Source organism: Elephas maximus, chromosome 9 (assembly GCF_024166365.1).
Source record: "Elephas maximus indicus isolate mEleMax1 chromosome 9, mEleMax1 primary haplotype, whole genome shotgun sequence".
NCBI classification, from domain to species: domain Eukaryota; kingdom Metazoa; phylum Chordata; class Mammalia; order Proboscidea; family Elephantidae; genus Elephas; species Elephas maximus.
The window spans coordinates 31,839,589-31,861,447 of NC_064827.1; the positions used below are offsets into that span (position 1 = coordinate 31,839,589).

Sequence of the window (21,859 nt, forward strand, 5' to 3'; positions counted from 1 at the left end):
TCACTGCCCTGGCGGAGAAATGCTTAGTGGAAGGCCCACAGCCTGCACAGCCAGGCCTCGGCCTGCGTGTCCCTGAGCCCGGGGCCAGGTTTCGGGGCCCAGCCAGGCGTTTGGCCTCGGCTTCGCCGGTCCATGCGCCTCGGTGGAAATACCCAACTTCGCGGTGCTGGGGACTGGAGCCCTTAAATGATGGAAGGCTGGGCTCACAAGTGGCTATCAACCCCGACCTTCCTGGTGTTTCCGTTCACCGTTTTCATCTCATTTCTAAAATCTGGCTTTTCCCACTTGGCCGTCTCTGAGATCAGGATGTGTCCTACAATCATCGCGTCTCACACCCTAAGTGCATGTTTTTTTCCCCAAGTGTATGAAACAACGGTAATGTCTCGGATTCCATTACATAAGCACTAACAATTTTATTCAGGTAATCGTGTGTTTCTTAGTTCATGTCTACCGCCGCCGCCACTAGACGCCTGGCACGTAATAAAACTAAAAAAACCAAACCCATTGCCGTTGAGTCGATTCCGACTCAGCCACCTTATAGGCACTTAATAAATATTTACTGGAGAAATGAGTGAGTGAACGAAGGAACACTACTGTTCTTATTCAAGGCTTGGCTCTGCCATTTGTGGGCAGTTTGACACGACGAAAGTCACGTAACCCCTCGGAGCTTCGTTTTCCTAGTTCACAAAATGGCTGTAATTAGGTCAACAGCACCCAGAGGGTGCGAGGCCCCACGAAAGAGGAAGCACTAGGCTCAGGGCCTGGGTGCGCCTGAAAATTCGACTCAATAAAAAAGGCACTGAAACTGGTGGTTGTTGTTAACTTTTATAACAACGTATTTTTTTATAAACATAAGTTTATAATTGATTTTTGCGGAAAAGGGAAAACAGATACATGTAAAGAAGAAATTTGCTATTAAAAAGTGGGCTGGAACTAAGCAAGCTTGAAAGAAACTGGGGACCGCCAAGAGAGTAAACAGCCAGGTTGAAACTTCCACCAGCGAAGGGCTAAGTGTTCCAGCTTCAAAGTGTTCAAACTTCGACGACTGGGGATCGCCGACTCTTACAGTTGGCGCTGTCTGCGAACAACTGAAAATAAAGTAGGCATCAGTAGTCAAAGAGGTGCGGCCCGTCCCCCCGCCCTTCTTGCAGCCCCCCCACCTGATATTCAGGCACTCTTTTTTTTTTTTTTTTTTCATGGATAAGGTTCTGGTAAGTGGGTCGCCTGCACGACCCCCTTCTCTCAATACCCACCAACCCTCGGCACAAAGTTTGTCCCCCGAGTCGAGGACCTGCCAGCCGCCTCCCGGCGCTGAGCTTCTAGGATCCCGCAGCGCGTCTACGGCCCCGCGGCCCCTCGGGCGCCTCCTCCGCTCGCGCGCTCCGGGCCTGTCCCCGCGCAGGCGGGGAGAGCGCGGCCGCGGATCGCCGGGTGATGAGAGAAAAGCGTTAGAGTGTCTGAGTAGCGCCGGTGCTTGCCCGACACAACTCTGGGCTCAGGGAAGTGAAGACGTCCCGTAGCCCTTTGCGCGTCCCAGGCCTCTCTTGCACCTGGTGTAGATCTTGGTGGTTTGCTCATAACCCGTGCCCACCTCAGGCTCGGCAGAACGGGACCCTTCGATCCCAGTCGCATCTCATCTCTCTCTCACTTCAGTCCCCCGCCCCCCCTCCCCAATGGCTCCCTAGCTTGTCTAAAACAAAATTCGTGCTTACTGCTTTGCCTTACAACATCTGGCCTCGCCTCCGCTCTGATGGGGTGGGGTCACGCTCCAGCCCTCCTTGCCGTCCTCCTAACCCACCACGTTCATTCCCGCAGCAGCCTTTGAACTTGCGAGTCTCTCTCTACCTCCCTTGGCTGCTCCCTTTCCGCCATTCAGTTTCTCTGAGCGCTCCTTCGAAGATTTCCTCCCCTCCTATTCACGACTCCATTCTTTATGCACTACATTGGTTTTAAAAACTCGTTCTGTCAAAATAGATTATCTTTCGTAAAGTCGATTTTCTAGCATGTAAGCTCTATGAGGGCAGGATTCCTGTTTTGTCGCATTCACCGCTCTATCCCCAGCATGCAGAACGGGGTTGATATTAGGTCTTAACTAAAGAATGAATTGGCGCTGGGGAGAAAGAGAAGGAAGGAAAAAAGGAAGTCCTCTGGGGCTCCGCTAAGGCCCAAGGAGCGCCGTGCTTGAGTTCTGAGCCAGCAGGACAGATTTCACTATTTTCAAAGACATGTTCTACTGTAAATAGTCACGTACATTTCAGTATCGCTTCATTTATGCGTATTTTGATTTTAAAAAAAGTTATTCCTCCTCAAAAGAAAAAAAAAAATTCTTCCAGTTAGCTCTTAAGGCAGATGGAGGTGGGGAAAAGGCCTTGTGGTCACAGAAGAGAAGGCAAAGAGGACCACATACCCATCTCCCTGGCTCAGCGGCCTCTCGAAGAAACAGGGAAGGTTAGGTAAGGAGAAAGGAGTCTCTGCCTCCGGGAGAGTGCGGCGAAATGTCGGCGTGCAGAGTGCGAGGGCTGGAAGCGCTCGGTCCCAGCTGCGGCTCAGAAGCCCTGGGGAGCGCTGGACATCTCCACCCTCCACCGAAAAGAGCGGAAGTCAGATTTGGTAGAGTTGGGCCAAAGGCCGGGAATCCGGCTCATGACATATCTCCCGCAGACGATGCCACGCGCTATAGGTTTGGGAACCCTGGGACTGGTCCAGCCACCTAGGTATGCGGATGGGATAACTGAGGCCCGGTGAGTGGATGAGACTGACCAGCTAGTTTAGAGGGAGAGGGGCACTAGCTCTGTAGCCTCCTGGCTCGTCAACGTTCCACAGACTAGGCCTTGAGCTGCGGTGAGGGCGGTGTGTGCTTGGGCGGTGGTGTTGTGTCTATGTGTGTGCGAGTGGGGAGAGGCATGAGAAAGGTTTTCAAGTACGGACGTCCACCTATGGCTATTTCCCGTCTGCAGCGCTGACCTGGCGGCGTGACCGGGAAACCCGGGTTGTGCCACAGATTGGCTGTGTGTGTGAGCTGAGGTGAGACCCGAGACCCTGCCCCTCCCGGCCAAACTTTGTCTTCTGGAAAAGCGCGCTGGGCTCCAGAAGTTCTGAGGGTTCGAATTTTTAGATCCTGGGCATCCGCCCTCACCTGCTGAGCCCTCTGCGGCGTCTCCATGGGCGCGGTCGCCGCCTTCGGTGTCCCCCGCGGCCGCACGCAGGTACAGGGAGACGTCGCGGTGACCCCGCTCCTCAGCCAGGTCCACGGGCAGGCGGCCCCAGGCGTCGCGCACGTCCAGCCGCGCCCCGGCGCGATGCAGCACCATCAGCGTGTCCAGGAAGCCCTCCCGCGCGGCGTCGTGCACCGGTCGGGTGAGGGTGGCGGGGTCCGCGCAGTTGGGCTCCGCGCCGTGGAGCAGCAGCAGCTCCGCCACACGGGCGCTGCCCATCATCATGACCTGCCGGGAGAGCAGAGCGGTCAAGGCGACCGGCGGGGGCAGGATTAATGTAAAGAAACACTTATTTACGACGCCCCGAAGCCCCGAGATCATAGCCACCCAAAGCAGAGGCGCGGAGAAGTTACAGGTGTTGGTTACTCTTTCTTTACTCCCAGTTACCACCCCTCTTCCAGTTCTACACATTCTGCCTGTCAATACACATTTCACTGCATTATATTCTCCAACCTTTTGCGGAGCTCCAGCCCCAAGGAGAACACCGCCAGAGGCAGAGACAACAAAATGGTGAGGGCCAAGCTGGCTTTTACCACTGCCTAACCATTCTGTCTTTTTTTCTCATTTTGAGATGAAATTATCTAAACCAGAGAGATTTTGTTTGGTTCCCCGCTGCACTTCCAGAACGTGGTAATTGTCAACACTTTTTTTTTTAATTTGAACTTATTTTTTGCTGTGAGCTCAAACTGTAAGTATAAAATGAGAGGGCTTGTCTCGTGTGATAGGCTGAATAATGCTTCCCCCTCAAATGTCTGTGTCCAAATTCCCAAATTTGTGAATATATTACTTTACATGTCAAAAAGAATTTGGCAGATATAATTAAGTAAAAGATTTTGAGATGGGGAGATTATCCCGGTTTATCAGGTGGGCCCAGTGTCATCACGGATGTGTCATTATGAAAGGGTCACAGTCTGACAGAAGACATAAGGATGGAAGCAGAGATGAGAGAGGAGACAGATGCTACACTGCCAACTGTGAAGACAGCGGAATGCGTTACAAGCCAAGGAATATAGGTGGGCTTCTAGAATCTGGAAAAGGCAAGGAGCCAGACTCTCCCCTAGAGCATTTAAAAGGAACACCGTTCTGTGAGCCCATTTTAGACTTCTCATCTCCAGACCTGCAGGCTAATAAACTCGTGCAGCTTTAAGCTGCTAAGTTTGTGATAATTTGTTACAGCAGCAATGGGAAACTCATACTCTCCTACAGGAGCTGCCCCTCTCTCTGGTTCATAAATTTGTGATAATTTGTTACAGCAGCAATGGGAAACTCATATACTCTCCTACAGGAGCTGCTCGTCTCTTTGGTACATAAATTATCTTTGAAACAAAATAATTTCCAAAGGGGAATTTTAAAATGGTGTGCACCTTAGCAGCCTTAGAATTGGGATGCCATGTTATGGGTGCTGGTGGAGGATTCTTTTTAGAATAACCATTATCTGGTTATATTTGCTTGGGGATACTGACTGTATAAAGAGAAATTACTTAGTTATGTTTTGTATCAATTAAATAAATTATTTTTATTTGCCCAAAGGGAGGAAAAATAATAAATTATACTATAGGTGTTGAGTTCTGCCCCAAAAGTGGGGAAACCAATTTAGTTTTCAAAAGAACGAGGGAAAATATATGTGAACCAAATTACAGCCACACAAAAAAAAAATTGCAGCACAGTTTTTGTTTACCCAACCAAATCAAGTCATTCATTTGTCATAAAACTGGTCTTAATCTAAAAACAAATGATTGGTCTCTCCTCTATGCAGCAAAAGAGAATGAAGGAATCAAAGGCTCAAAGAAGAAACTAGTCCACAGAACTAATAGCCCTCATGAACTACAGCTTTTTCTGACCTGAGACCAGAAGAACTAAATGGTCCCTGGCTACGCTACCAACCATTGTGACCAGGAATACAATAGAAGGTCCTGGATAGAACAGGGGAAAAATGTAGAACAAAATTCAAATTCTTAAAAAAGGCTGGACCTACTGGATGGAGAGTCTAGAGGAGTCCCCCCTCCCCCAGGGGCTAAGGTACCCTTTGAAGTTGGAAATGCAGTTATTTCTGCAGGTCACTTTCAGTCAAATAGGTTGGCTTATGAAATAAACAATATCACCTGTGAGTAATGTGCTCCCTTAAACAATTAACTATATGAGACCAAACAGTCAACATTTACTGAAAAGCAAACATGAGAAGGCAAGGAGAGGAAGGGAAGTTCGATCAATGTAAACAGAATAAACAGAATGGAAATAAGGTGAATGCTGATACATTGTGAAAATTGTAACCAGTATCATGAAACAATTTGTATAAACATTGTTAAAGGAGGACCTAATTCGCTGTGTAAGCTTTCACCTAGAACACAATAAAATGTTATTAAAAAAAATCTACACAAATAATTTAACCTAATAAATTGGACTACAAAAAAAAACTGGTCTTGAATGTTTTCCTTATATTTTAACATAAGAAAAAAACTGAAAAGCAACTGGGCATTTAAATATTAAAAAAAAAAATCCAAAAACAAAAAAGGCAAATCAATTAAACCGATATTGGTAGGATGCTTAAGATCCATTTGCTAAGCAATTTATTGGAATCTAGTTGTTTTAAAAGAATTTTTATAAATGACATATTCTGTATTAAAAAACAATTCGGTCGAAGTTCTACATCAAACTCATTTGGCCCCTTTCTCTATGTTCTTATCCCCGTATAAAAAAATCGTAATTATCCAACTTTCTTTTTCCTTTCTGTATCTAAACAGATGAGGTCTCGCCTAACGTATTCCAGGACTCTAAGGCCATCACTCCGAGTCTCCAGGTTGCTGGCAAAATCTTGGAGATGCTAAATTACGAATCAAACATTCTTTTTGAAGGACTCATACTTATCTTTTACAACTATCCAGCCCCTCTAGTTTCAAGATCTCTTGCCATTTCAGGACCCCAAAATCTCAAGTTTTAAGGCATTTTTAATTTTATTCTTATATCTGTACTTTTTTTTTGCACTGTACTTTAAAGTGTGTAAAATATATATCCTTTGTAGGATAGGTTCAAGAAGGAAAGATTCACTCATGAAGTCTGACGCAGTTACTTTCCTTTGTCTTATGAAGCTTTTACAATGTGCATTTGTTTCACATATTCTCTTTTTCAGAATCAGAGATCGTTGTTGCCGCTGGGAATAAAATTAGGCTGGTAACCGCCAGCAAGAATTAACTTTTTGGCATGATATTTAGGAAGTTAGTGAAGAAAAAACACATGCAACCTTCCCTGGTCCCCCCTCCCCCTTCACACACAAGGGAGGGGGAGGAGAAAAATGGAACCTTCCAGCAGTGAAAAATTGAAAACTCTCTCCCAAGTAAAATAATCCATATCAAGTAAGTTAAAATGACAAAAATAATAGCAAATACTCTTAAGATGGTAACTAAATTGGAAATATTGTCTTAGGCAAGATCACACTAAAAAACATTTTTTTTTTTATATAGGCCTGGATGTCGTAAGATTTTTTTTACAACGAGCAGTTTCCCTACTCAGTCCTAAGTTCTTTACATGAATACATTTTCCCCCTACTCAGTTAAAATAAAAATCAACACGATATGCAGTTGTTTCTGAATAATTTCAGTCGGCATTTATTCCAACATACGTGCCAGTAGGTTTCCAGCGGAGTCCCTCCAGGAAAGAAGGTGATCAGCTTTATTCAGGGGTCTGTGAGTTTGGGGCTACATAGTCCCAGTGAACCTTACATTTCTTTAAAATCTCGCGTTTTATCTCATTCATAGATTCTGTATCTGGAATATACCTCGGTCTATACGGGTTGGTTTTTTTTTTTTTTTATATGAACACACATGTATATGTTCCCCCCGCCAGATTCTTATAGTCACACCACTCCAGAGATGTGCACCCCAAGTGCCCCCTCCTTCCCTCCGGGGCTTCCCGAGGCCCCGGGGCGTCGTCACGAGGTCTCCGACCCCAAAATCTTTTCTGAAAACGTCCCGGGAAATCGCCCCTTTTCCGAGAATCCAAACGCCACCCGGTTCCCATTCCCCTGCAACCGTCGTCCTCCCGAGCAGCCCGCCATCACCTTCTCCCGCTCGGGACCTGCTACCTACCTGGATCGGGCGGCGCCCGTAGCGGTTCGGCGCGTTAGGCTGCGCCCCCGCCCGCAGCAGCGCCCGCACCTCCCGGGCCCGGCCTCGGGCGGCCGCCGTGGCCAGCGAGTCGGCGGTGGGCTCCATGCCGCTCCCCGCGCCTCGCTCCCTTGTCCCCTCGTCCCCTTCCTCCCGCCGCCGCCTAGCGCCCGGCCCGCCCTCTCGTGACTGGCCCGCCCCTCGCTTCCCTCCGCCGGGCGGGCGGAAACCGGCTGCCCGAGCCCCCGCGCCGCGGCCCCCTGAATCGGTCTCCCCACCCCTCCGGCGGGGCCACCGCGTCTTTCCACTTCTAGGGGCGCCGATCACGTGGTGTCCTCCAAGGACACTAGAGCACGCCACGGAGGTGCCCCGAGGTCGCCCCACGCGGCGGCTGGCCGCACGGCCTTCGGCTCCCCGAGAAGCGAGACCTGCCCGGAAGCGGTCCACTCCCGGAGCACGCGGACGCCGCCGGAGCTGGGAGCCCTGCGCCCCTCCTCGCCCCCCTACCGCCCCCGTCCTCCTGTCGCCCCACCCTCACGGTGCTGTCCCCTCCCCCGATCCAACGGAAGAGCACAGGAGTCTCTAAGCGAGTTCCCTCTACTAAAGCTAAACGGAATTTCTCCCAGGTTCCTCCCTTCTCTCTACACTCTCCTAGTATTTAGATAGCTGGGCAGGGATTTCTGACTGTCAAGCTCGAACCTGAGCGTTCGATATCATAGGCAAAGTATTGCTTCCTCCCTATAGTAAGTACTCGGATGAATTGGCCAAAGCTGTCCTCTCCTCGTAATAAGGGCCTCACTGAGGATCGGTAATCCCGGTGTTGTGACTCTGAGGCGACCCTTCTTTTAGATCACCGAATCACACCTCCCTCTTCCCCAGATACTCCCTGGGTTAAGCGTTCTGAGCCTATGGTTCCAGAAAACGTACTTCAAAGATTCCTTTTTCAGAGTCTAACGGTTGCCTGCTCCCCTCTCCCCACCCACGTGGCTGGGGCGAGGGTTTCCAAGAGGTGAGCAAAGCCTCCTACTAGCGCCAGATATACGAACAGGATATGCCAGTTAGGGCTGGCTCTGAAGGTAGGGTCTATTTAACACGGACTGGAAAGAGTCCCACCTATAAGCAGATAGGAAAGTGGAGAGGAAGTCATTCGGGTGACAGACCCCATTCTTAATAAGGCGTTCCTTCTAGACCAGAGAAAGTGCTCAGCTGTCTAGAGACTGACACAGTGCATCACGGTACAGGCTCAGATACACTGTACTGGGGCCCCTCCTGGGTCTGCTTCCAGCGTCCCACACCTCTCCTTCCTCCTAGAAATACCTTGCCCTTTTCTTAGCTATAAAAAGGGGAACTTAGAGTAGTACTTACTTCACAGGGCTGTTGTGAATTTTTAATGTCCTGATTTACATATAGCATTTGGAACAGTGATACACATCCCAAGCACACAATACCTGCTAGCTATCAAATTATCCATTTGGAGGATTTGCTTGCAATCTCCTGAGGCAGAGAGAAGAAAATATTTTGGATAGAATTATCAATATTATATAAAAGAGAAGGAAGACCAAGAAGACCTTAATCACAGAAAACATGATGGTGCATCTAAGGAATTTAGTAAGCGAAAGGAAATCCAACAGAGTTCTAATTTTTCCCGTGATTATTACTTTTATGCTCTTAAAAATATATATATTACATTTAAAAATTGTATGGGTTACCTGCTGGTGCCTTGAGCACATACTGAGTCTGACTACTAGGTAACCCGGCTCTGTCTAAAAGTTAACGTTTTAATCCTTAGCTGACTTATCTTAAGCCCCAGAATACCTTGCTGTACCTTCAGTTGTTGCTAGGTCAGGCAAAATGTAGTTTTTAAATTATGCCAATTAAACATTTATTGTCAAATCTCTTATAAGAATCCATAACGTATTACTACTGTGCCTTCTATATTTTCCTCCAGGCACCTCTCAAATACTGGGCAGCAATGGTTTGAACAATTCAAACTATGGATAAGGAATCTAATATTCTTTTTAAGTTAGCTTAAGACTTTTTATGGTAAAACCTGTTGCGGTCAAGTGGATTCTGACTTATAGTGACTATGAGAACTGCCAGAATTCCCAAGGCTGTGAATCTTTACCAAAGCAGACTGCCACATCTTTGGTTAGCAGCTGAGTGATTAAGCACTGTGCCACCAGGGCTCCTTTTACATTTTATGATGGGAGGGGGGCAATATGGCTGTGATGGGAGAGATGGAACAGATTTCCCTTGTAATTATGCCTGGCTTTTAGACCAATATCAAAATTTGCTTCCATCACTAATATAATGGTTCTTAATCTTCCGTTTGAGAATCTCTTGAAAGCTACAGACATTATCCTCAAAAAAATAAATAAAGTATGCAATGAAAACCAACCAACCTCAAACCAAGTGTGTTCACTGGCAAGTATATTTCTGAATAAAACTTTCAGGGAATTCAGGTATTCATCTAAAACTCAACTATGGACTGCCACGTCAAGAATCCCTTTAGCTCTTGTGAGAAGGCAATGTATTGGAGAAGGAAGCATGAGATGGAAACACAAAAATATTTCTTGGATGAATTATATACAGACATAGAGGTTGATGCTTTGGAAATACCAACAGCAGGTTTTAGATGTGTGTTCACTAGCTCAGGCACTTGCATCGGAGCTCCTGAAAGACTGTGGCATTCTTGGGTGTGGCCCTTTTCTGGAAATTGGTCCTGTATCTATCATAAATCTGTGTAAATAAATAATAATACTGTGAAAGCTCTTCCAGTTTTTTTTTTCCTTAAAAAACCTTCCATACTCCCAGTTTACTTACTCATATCAGTTCAGACCTGAGGGGTAAAACTCCAGAAGAAATAAACTATAAAGCCAGGGATCTTGGTGCTGGTTCTGCCAGCCTCAGATTTCTTATCTGTAAAATGGGATCATGATATATTTCTTGGGTGCATGGAACAAGATGATAGATGTCAAAGAGCTTTCTAAGTTCTAAAGTTTGTTATTATTATTAACCTTACACTTACCTCTCCTCTTCCCTGAGAATGCCATGGTCTCCATTTCTGCTGTCTTGGCAGTCTTGAAAATCTATATTATGAAATTTAAACCTGTCTCAAATCTGATCAGTCTTTTAAGAAAAAAATAGAACATAAATTACTACTTATTTATTCATCCAACAAGCTCAGAGGCTAACAGTAGAGCATAGGTGGTTAAATTCAACCCTACAGTCAAATTGCCTAGATTTAAACCTAGATATTTCCACCTATTAGTTTTCTAACTGAACAAATTATTTAATGTCTTTGGTGCTCAGTATCCTCATCTCTAAAATGGGGATGATAATCATGCTTGCCTCAAATGGTGGTTGTGTGAATTAAATGGGACATAATATGTAAAGCACTTACAAGAGCAAAGGGAAGCAGAGGGTGACACAAGAAAATGAAAAGGGAGCCAAATTCATCCTGGTGGCTTAGGTGAAAGGCTTCCTGGACAGTATGAGAGCTAACCCCAACTTGAAGAAAAGCATGGGAGTGTAAAGATGGAAAGGAAAGATGGAGAAAGATGTTCCTGGCAGAGGCAAGAACAGATGCAAAGGCATAGAAGTTTAGGAAAACTGGACGTAATTCACTGGAATATACAGTGAGAAGCTGGAAAAAGAAGCTTCTGCAAAAGAAGCTGACAAGGGCTACTCAGAGTCAGAAGGAAATCCAGGAGTGAATGTGACAGCAAGGAAGTGGGGACACCTGGTGTAGACTATTCTTTCATAGTTTGGCCGTCAAAGCTCAAGGTGATATACGGTGAAGGGAAGCAGATGGAAGGTGGAAGAGACCTGAGGACACACATACAATGAAGGAACATGCCAGGTGAAGTGAAAGAACAGTTAGAAGAGACAAAAGAGAAATAGGACCTGAGGTCCTGAAAGGTATAAGAAATGGAATCCAATGCACAGGGACGTCATAAATTTGGATAAAGACAGATCTGAAGAGGGAAAAAGGGTCAAGGCAGGAAGGAAGTTGAGGTAATTCCTTCCATTAATGAGGAGGCTGGCTTGTTTGGAAAGAGTGAGGACAAGATGGTGGGTTAAGAAATTTGAGAGTCATGAAGGTTTGGAATACCTTAAGAGGAAATGACAGTGTGCCTGAGTAGGACTCAGACAGAGCCTTTTCACTGGCCCGAAGGACAGAGCTGAGTGTAGAGACCATGACACTATAGCACTAGTGTCATAGACACTACTTCATTAGAACCAAAGAAAGCCTTGCAATGGTGCTACTCCAGAACTCTATTACCAAGGAATTGTAATATGGGATGTGAACATTAATTCAACACACCACAAGAATCAGAAGGATATTTGAGGAGGTATGTTCTGAAACTAAGTTCTGGTTCTGAGGAGACTTTGACGGATTGGTCAGGTGATTCTATGATAAGCAAGATTTTTTTTTTAGGAAAATAGAAGGTGTTGGAGAAATAGCTCTGGATTGGTGTATCTAACGAAGTGTTTTTTTTTTTTTTTTTACTTTGAAACCCTTTGAGACTATTTTTAGCTTCAATGTCCATATCTTCAAATAAGCTTTATCCTGCTCTATCCTTTATAGTTCATGGAATTTATTACATCAAGTGAGATAATACACACAAAAGCTGTTTTAAAGGCATACATCTCTTTACCAATATTCAATTAGTATTGTCGTTCAAAATATAGTTTGAGGTTAGAAGTAAAATATACATAGATTATTTCTGGAAAGATATAATTTTTTGTCAAGCAATTTGTATTGCTTGGATTTTTTTACTATGTGCCTATATTAACCATTATTATTAGTTAAATAAACATAGTAACAATAAACAAATAAAAGGTATTTTTCTAAGAGTTACCATTCATAACTTTATTTGACAAAGAATAACTGAGTACCTAGTGTAGGCCAGGCACTTGAGTTAATGTTGTGGATACAAAGAGGGGAGGATCTTTGGACAAGAGTGTGTTTGTCTTAGTTATCTGGTGCTGCTATAACAGAAATACCACAAGTGGATGGCTTTAACAAAGAGAAATTTATTCTCTCACACTTTAGGAGGCTAGAAGTTGGAATTCAGGGCACCAGCTCTAGGGGAAGGCTTTCTCTCTCTGTTGGTTCTGGGGGAAGGTCTTTGTGTCCTTTCAACATCTGTGGGCATGGCGTTCCTTGGAAATCCCCATGTGTCTTGGCATCAATCTTCCCCTGGGTCTAGAAGGTTCTCAGTGCAGGGACCATGGGTCCAAAGGACACGCTCCACTCCCGGCTCTTCTTTCTTGGTGGTAATGAGGTCCCTCTCCTCTCTGCTCGCTTCTCTCTCCTACATGACCAAGGCAAAGGAAGTACTACATGACCGAGGCAAAGGAAGACACTGAGAGGAACGCAAGAATAAAGGGCAACTATTTTTTTATGGCAATTACTACATAGACAATCCTGCAACAATACTATTAACGAACAGTAATTTACGAATGGATACATATGTAGATAGGTATGCTACAGAAGTGTGGGAGGGTATAAGGGAACACACTCACCTGCAGATATAGGTTTGATTGTGGATATTTCTACATACATAATTGCTGTTACTTCATGTATGTTAATATAGACAATAGAGTACACAAGGGGTACAATCATGGAAACTTCTTAGACATAACCAAACACCTTATAGGATGAAAGCAAGACTCGAAGGTGAAGCACCATAGGCTCGAGGGACATCTATGTCAATTGGCATAATATAGTTCATAAAGATGATGGTCTGCATTCTACTTCGGTGAGTAGCATCTGGGGTCTTAAAAGCTTGTGAGAAGCCATCTAAGATACAACTATTGGTCTCTTCCTGTCTGAAACAAAGGAGTGTGAAGAAAACCAAAGACTCAAGAGAGCAATTAGTCCAAAGGACTAATGCACCATATGAACCACAGTTTACACGACCCCAAGACCAGCAGAACTAGATGGTTCTGGGCTACCACTACCAACTGGTCTGACTGGGAGTGCAACAGATGGTCCTGGACAGAGCAGGAGAAAAATGTAGAACAAAAAAATCAAATTCACAGAAAGATCAGACTTACTAGTCTGATAAAGACTGGAGGAACCCCTGAGACTATGGCCCTAAGACACTGTTCTGACCTGGAACTTAAGCCATTTCCTGATACCACCTTTCAGCCAAACAACAGACAGGTCCACAAAATAAACAATAATAGCTGAGAGGAACGTGTTCCTCAGAACAATCAGTTATACGAGATTTAAAGAACATTTGCCCAAAAGCAAAGGTGAGAAGGCAGGAAGGAGTAGAAAAACTAGATTAAGGGCATGGGGAACGCAGGGCAGAAATGGGCGAAGTGATGGCATATTGTGGGGAATGTAAGCAATGTCTTGGAACACTTTATGTACAAACTATCGAATGGGAAACTAATTTGTTCTGCAAACTTTCATCTAAAGCGCAGTTGGAAAAACAAAAAAAGAAGGTGTGACTCAAGCAAGGGTTTGACTTAAGTAAAGGTGTGACTTGTTTCAAGACACACCCCATACTGATCCTGCCTCATCAACATATGTTTCATTAACATATAGAGGTTAGAATTTACAACATAGCACAAAATGGAGGATAATTACATCAGGTCACAAAATGGAAGACAACCACCCAATACTGGTAATCATGGCCTAGCCAAGTTGACACATATTTTGGGGGCATACGATTCAATCCATGACAGGTAAAAACCATCAATATGTTTGCTTCTCTGGAGGAAGAATGTAGTCTTGGATTGTGATGGGGCTCTTGAGGGAACAGTATAAAAGAAGGAAGACTGGGGTGAGACATTATGAAAACTGACATCTCAGATGTGTGCTGCCAGGAAAAAGATGTTGTATTTCAGGATCTAGAGGTGATCCTATAATTAGGGAGAATATTTCTTAGGAAGCAGCTTATAAGAGCAAGGTCTGCACCCTATAATGGGGTGTCTAGGCATGACAATGTAAAGCCTGGATAGATGGGTTCTAGGACATGATACTGGGCACAATAAAAAATTGTTCTAAGACCAAGGAAATGGAAGAATAATTCATGCCTCTCACATTATTTAGAAAGAGTGAATAATGTAAGGAAAACAGAGTCCCAAGCTTAGCTCTACCACCTCCCTTGTCACCGTAAGCAAGTGATACATTCTTCTAGCTTCTGTGTCCTTGTTTACAAGGTGGATATAGTAACAACTGTACCTCTAAGGATTGTTGCCCAGCTCCAACAAGAAAAGTGCCCCTGGGTAAGAATTATGAGGGCTTGGTCCCAACCTGGATGATTAGGGTATTTTAAGTGGAAAAGGAGCTCTTTTTTAAGTGAAGAATGGCAAGCAATGAGAAGTTTTCCTTGAGCTATTTTTTTCCACAAAAGGAATATGTAGGAGCTTTGAGGGAGGGCTCTGAGAAAGCAGAACAGACCTCCAAACAGGTTTGCTAAGGGCAATGTGTCCCCCAAAATAAGTTTCTAAAATTTTAATATGGAGGACATTTTCTTCTTTTACTTTTCTCTATTTAATTAAATTCAATATAGCACAGTTATTGAGTGACTACTCTGAGTAAGGCTCTATGACTACTCTTAAGGGTTCTATGCTATCTCTTACTCAGAATTATTGCAAAATCTTTCTCCCTGCTCAAACAGGACTTTAGCAGGAAGTACAAAATTCAAAAGCTTTAACTCACCATGCACTTAATGCATAATTAGAGTAAGTGATACTTTTTAAATCTTAGTTTCCAAAGTTCTATCTAGGTATAGAATCTGCAGTGCCTATGGTCACCTTCCCAAAAGTATTTTGTGGATAACTTAGAAGTGTATTGCATGTTACATAGCAGCTGTCTTGTCTAAATTGAGTATCAAACAAATGTGATTTTAAATCTACATAAGGAATTTACCATTAAAAGTATCTCTAGAGTGGATTCCTGTGAAATGAGAAATCTTTGCAGCCTATGGAAACAATCATTCCCAACTTAACTGTTTTTGTAAATGCCTGTTTTTGTACATTGAGGAATATCCTTATGGTGGATTATTTATATCCATTGTAGCCATCCGGCTAGGTGAGAAAATTAAAGGATTAGCACAGTGTGTGTGTCTGTTCCCAGAGTGCTTAAGTAACAATGCACATGGAGATGGAGTTCAAACTAGAAGTTTCCAGTTCTGTCTGGAGGTCTATGTCCTCCTCACTACTACATCTGTTTCCCTGTTGTTTACTTCCTACGGTATATGGTAGATAACTTAGCAATGCTTGTTCCTCTGAGGCCTGAGCTTTCAGGCAGGCTGTGAAACCTGGACCAAGGTGACAGGATCCCCACTTTCAGGAACCGCTATATTTCTGCGTTCTCATTCTTGGGTTGTAACACACATAATAAAAGTTTGGATCTGGAAATCCCCTCCAGATCACTTTAATCTAGTTCTGAATGTTTTTTTCTTTTCTGGTTATCACTCACATATGTAAAAACATTTAAACAACAAACTGCATAGAGAAAATGAAAAATTATACTGCACAGGAGCATTAACGGTGTTTGAAATATTTTGTTTCAAAAATTTTGAAATATTTCCTTCCTGTAATTTTCTTCGCTTGGTCTTTACTTGGTTGATATTATAATATTTTGAAATGAGTTTTTCCTTTCAGTTACCATTAAAGCCTTTTCCACAATTCTCCAAAAATTCTTTGTAAACATTACTTTTAATAGCTACACAATATTCCACTGGGAAAAAAATGTGTTATAATTTACTTAGTGATGCCTCTGTTGTCAAATACTTAGAGTGTTTTTAATTGGGGTTTATATAAACAGTATTGCAGTTTTTCAGAGCATAAGGCTACGGACACATACTACGAAACTGCTTTTCAAAAAGCCATCCCTTGGATTTATAGAGAAGGAAACGGGAGGGTGGTACGCTGCCAAGGCTACCCAGTTCATAAATGTTTGCGGCACATCTGAGCTGAACTCAGTTCCTCTCTGTATTCTATGACCACAGCTACTTACTCTGATTTAGAAAGATGTGGGTGAGGATGTCAACAAGATCCTTAAACATAATCTGGGAGGAGATGCAATTCAGTGCAGGGTAATGAAAAATTCCTCGTCTTTAGACTCAGATCAACATGGAGCCTCATTTACCAGCACTGTGGGTTTGAATCATTACGTAAATTCTTTGAGCCTCCATTTCCTCATCTCAAAGAGTGAGGTTAATAAAACTCACTTCATAGGATTACTATGAGGGATAAGGGATGTCAGATATGTAAAAATATTGGCCACACAGTAGGCTCTCGGTAAGTGGAACTTATCCTTTTTCTTGGGAATAGATAAGACATTTACTATTGCGTTACTGACTTAAGCTATGTAAGTCAATTTCTTTTTGAGTATTTTCCTCCCTTAATTTCTGTACATTCTGGCAGGTATCTGTGGCTTGAAAAAATAAACACCTTCTAAAAAAAAATTTTTTTTTTCTTTGAATCCTAACCCATTTTAAATCCCTGAAAACAGAGCTTCTTTGAAACAAAGTTGGTCATGTTATATAATAAAACTCCCTCAAAAAAACCTCCTCAAATCACAGGAAGCCACACTGGAGTGTGTCACTACATTCACCGTTTCCTCTGCATTCTTTACCACCCACCACCACTATTTCTGCTTTTTGGAGTGCTTTTCAAGTGGAAAGTACAATGGGGAATCTATGGGTTAAACCGTGGAATAGCTAAATTTACTTCCTCTAAGCCCCTATTTCCAATGTCCCTCTTTCTCCTGTTTGGTGGGATGGCTTTTGTGGGAGTTCTTTTGTTATAACATGGCACACTCTGTTTGGGATAGATTTTCTCCTTTCAAACACACACTGCCCTCTGAATTGCTAACCATGAACACACGTTGCTGTTGTTAGTTGCCAGTTCAGAGAGTCAGTTCTGGCTCATGGTGACCTTATGTGTAACAGGAATGAAAAGTTACCTGTTGTGTGCCATTTTCATAACTGTTGGTATGTCTGAGTCCAAATATTGTTGTGGGTACTGTCTCAATCAATCTCATTGAGGGTATCCCTCCTACAAACACACATAATATACCATTTCTGCTAAGGAATGCATGTGCTATTAGAATGTAGAAATACTGTTGAAATTCACAGAGAAGTAATATAGTTTTCAGTTTTTACACTTGAGGATAGGAATTGAGTAATCATGGTTGACTGGCTGGGCTTTATAAAGACTTAGGGCACTGTAATTTCAGGAGTATCATCTATATTCAGAGATACACTTTCCTCTTCAAATGGATTACTGGTTGTCCCCAGCTCCACTTTACAAGTAGCCTGCCTCCTTGGGGCTACAGTCTTACTGTTGTGTTTATTTTTCTTTGGAAATGTTTGTTTGATATTGTAAAGGATCATAAGAAGAATTTCTTGTGTTGGACCACTCTTCTTTAAGTCATATTCTTCACCTGATATGTGATTATGCTCCCCTGGGAGGAATCAACCTCATGATGAAATATATCAACTCTGATTATATCACGGAAATGCTTCCCTTTCACTTACAGATTTGACATTTCTACTCATGTTTTCCTTTGAGTCTCTGGTTTTACCTTATTTCTTATGGTTAAGATCATAACTTTCAGACTTCATTAAAAAAAAATCACAGAATACTCTTTATGTTTACTCTGTACTGATTTTATACACCTAAGTTAATTTAGCACTAAGGAAGTATAGTATTTCATGTATTGTGTCTCTTTGCTGTTCTACTTCTAACTTCTCCAAATATGCATAAGATAATTGAAGGTCACTCTCTAAGACAGACATTTTGATGACTTTGAGGATGATTTTAATGTCTCTACCCTTCTGTTCTTCCACCCTCCAAATACACACACACACATACACGCACACACTGTATTTTCTGTATTAAGGAATTTTTAGAATTGTTCTGTGTCAAAATTATTAATTCAGATATTCAGTCTGTGATGACCCTCCTGAAGGAATTAATCTATTTACCTTGAAGGCTTCCTCTAGAAATTATCATTCTGGGTTATTGAATTTTCTGGTAGACTGAAGTCAGTCCAATAACTCTTACCTCTACACTTCCCAGTTTTCTAAAATTAGCTTAATTTCCCACCTTAGAAAACAGAGGTTCACAGACATTGTTTAATATCTATTAATGACTATGAATAGTAGAAGAGCTTAGAGTCACACTCTAAAGGCCATCATACAGGGTTTCTGTACAGGTATAGGTAAAAAAGTAGCCACATTTATACTGATTCGGGGTGACATCTTGGAATGGGCCAGGGATTTAAATAAATATATCTTTTATGAAATGTATATTCTTTAAAATGGAGTTCAGGAATTTCCAATACTCTAAATGATTAAATTCTAATGAACTAGGCAATTACTGTCAAAGTAAACTGATGTGCTTTCTTAAGGGCATAGTTAGGCATTTAATAAAACTAACAAATGTGGCTACTTGAAAGTTTATAATGTATCTTTATATACATTAGTTTATCTAGTTCTTATTACGTGAATACTGTGGGGTTCTGCCTTAGGTTTACAGATGAGAAAATGGAAGCACTGAAGGTTTAAGTACTTAGCTCTAATGCCACACAGCTAGTAAGTAAAGCAAACAGAATCTATTCACAGGGCATATGAATTCCAAGAAAGTGATCTTTCATCATCATATGTCAAGTGGTTCCTATGCTGATGCAGAGGTTTCCCATTTATTGCTTTTAAAAAGTGCAAATAAGTAATTCATATTTATATTTAAAAAGTTCTATTCTGGGTTAGAAATAGATTCCTGAAAGAAGTTAACCTCCTTGTTTTATTATGAGATTCAGTGAGTTTTAGAGGCCAAAAAAGACTTCAGTTATTACTATATTATTTTTCAGAACTTTCTAATTCATTCAATCAATAAATATTTACTAGGATATACATGGCTAATATTGAGAAAAACAGGGGCCCAATGGGTGTTAAATCATTTACAAAACAGCATTTAACACGCAGAGATGGAACTGAAACCAAGAGGCCGTTATCGTGTGGTGAAGGCACTGGGTTAAGAAGCACGTCAAATTCAATTGTATACCAATTACTTGTCAATGAGTGTGCGGGCCATACAACCTACCTGAGACTAAGTGTCCAAATCTGTGAAATGAGAATAAAATACCTAAAACATAAGGATACTGTAAGAGTTAAATGAGGTCACGTAAACAAAAATTCTCTATTGCTATTAAGGTCCTTATAATTGTTTTTGAGGGAAAAAAGAATTTGAGCATATGCTTTTGGAGGAACATTTTAATAAGTTTATTTAAAAAACCATATATTACATAAAATGTATTCGACTTGAACTATTTGGCATGTAAACTGCATGAAGGAAGCCTCCAAGTGTTCCCTGTTGTATGATCACTTAAGAATTAGTTTAAAGTTACAAGATACTACTTATCTATGGGGGGGGATGATTTTCAATTGGGGGGAGTTACTGCTATTCTTTGAATGGCTGCTGTTTCTTTAAAATTGAGAGAGAGTGTTGAACAATTGCTGAGTCAGATGATCTGGCAGCCTGAGAGCTTTACAGAGCAAGAAAATGGTGGCACTTGAAAAAAGAAAGCAAAACATAGGCTTTTTTTCTAATACATCAGCAAAGTCATTGGCATAACATTAGACAAATCCCAGCTTAAAAGCAGAAAAATTATGATTATAATTTAGAAGACATTATATACATTTTTGTAATTTGAAATTATCCTTTAGCTTATATTATTCATATATATATAATTTCCCCCTTGCCAATGTGCTTTTACAGAGACACAAGGACCCATCATTTAGTCCATAAGTCCTATATACTGTGTTGTGATCACACATTTTACTGCAATTTAATTTGATTTGAAATAAACATAATTTAAACTTATAACACCCATCTACGTTTTGTTTTTTTCTCTACTACATGGTTTTATGTTTTTTGTCATGTTTACCAATCTGGTTTGTATAAGAAAATTAAAGGAAAGAAGCCTTATTACTAGCGTGTGTGTGTGTGTCTGTATATATATATAGAGAGAGAGAGAGAGAGAGAGAGAGAGACTTGATGATCTATTCCCATAAAGATTACAGCCTAGAAAACCCGATGGGGCAGTTCTACTCTATCCTTTAGGGTTACTAGGAGTTGAAATCAACTTGAAGGTATGTACCAAATATATATATATATATATATATATATATATATATATATATACATATATACACACACACACACATATATAGACAGAGATCCATCTTGTGGAAACGGGGGTTAAGTATATATAGTATTTTAAAAAGGAAAGATATCCATAAATATTATAAGTGGAAATTTTATGTCTGGTGCTGCAAGATTTAACACACAAGTATATTACGTCATGTCCTTCCCATATCCCAAATGTGTTCTGATTTAAAAAAATCTGAAATCTAAGAGACCAACCTTGCCAATTCAGAAGGATCTCGTAGTGATAAAGGATCTCCTCTATTTATTTGGCTTTAACAAAAAGAATTTTATTATCTCACAGTTTAGGAGGCTAGAAGTCCAAATTGAGGGTGCTAGCTCTATTTTTTTTTTTTAGCTCTAGGGGAGGGCTTTCTCTCCGTGTCGGTTCTTGGGCAAGGTCCTTGTCATCAATCTTTCCCTGCCTTAGGAGCTTCTCAGTACAGGAACGTCTGGTCTAAAGGATGCACTTTTCTCCTGGCATTGCTTTCTTGGTGGTAAGAGGTCCCCCATCTCTGTTTGCTTCTCTCTTTTATTTCTCAAAAGAGATTGACTAAAGACACAATCTTATAGACTGAGTCCTGCCTCATTAACATAACTGCCTCTAATCCTACCTCATAGACATCACAGGGGTAGGATTTACACAACACATAGGAAAATCACATCAGATCCCCAAACCGCGGATAATCACAATACTAGGGATCATTGCCTTGCCAAATTGACAGATTTTTTTGGGGGGGGGTGGGGGGACACAATTCAATCCATGACTTCACCCAAGACATTATAGGTATTTCAGGTCTTAGTATGAGTTTATGTCCTTCTGCTATTGAGGCAGTCTCAATCAATGCCCAATATAAAAAAATAGCAGGTGAGTAATTGCTTTTCAAATGGCGTGTATCCTGCTGCAGAATCTGGCAACTTTCTAGCCCAGAATCCCAGGGGTCTCCGTAGGGCAGCATTTTCAGGCTTTTGCCATAAGCTCTAGCCTGCATAAGCACATGTGGCAGACACCTCCAAAATCATGTCTGAACGTGGATCATAAGGGCCTAAAGGCAGGGAAAGTGAAACTGCTTTTTGTAATTCAGACACAGTGTCTTCCATTTATTGAAATAGTTCCTCTACTGATTATTTAGGCTCACATTGTCCTTCTTGGCACCAAAAGTGTGACTGGTTCTAAAATTTTAAATCTTATCTAAAAGCCTGGACCTCAATTTAAAAATAAAAAGTTAAAACAAGGTTGAAAAATTTTTGCCATGTTTCTCATATTGTGTCCCAATGAACCCCTTGCAACAAAATCCCTCAAGTGCTTGTTTAAAACGCGGATGCACATCAAACCTGCTGAATTAGAGTCTCTCTCTTTTT

The 21,859-nt window shown here is 42.0% G+C and overlaps 1 protein-coding gene across 5 annotated transcripts in view; it reads right to left on the reverse strand.

Annotated features, from left to right (window-relative positions):
• Positions 1 to 811: 811 nt before the first annotated feature.
• The window catches only part of LOC126082640 (cyclin-dependent kinase inhibitor 2A-like), a 44,415-nt gene continuing 23,367 nt past the window's right edge, over positions 812 to 21,859 (reverse strand). For 3 of the 5 annotated variants that reach the window (XM_049895343.1, XM_049895345.1, XM_049895342.1), the window contains exons 2-3: positions 3,137 to 3,443; positions 812 to 1,088 (exon numbers count right to left, since the gene is read on the reverse strand). In XM_049895343.1, the coding sequence (XP_049751300.1) occupies positions 1,063 to 1,088; positions 3,137 to 3,440 (330 nt within the window). In that variant the 5' untranslated portion in view covers positions 3,441 to 3,443 and the 3' untranslated portion in view covers positions 812 to 1,062. Of the gene's footprint in view, positions 1,089 to 3,136; positions 3,444 to 7,297; positions 7,449 to 21,859 lie in introns of those variants that run through there. The other 2 variants (XM_049895340.1, XM_049895341.1) reach the window with 2 other exon arrangements.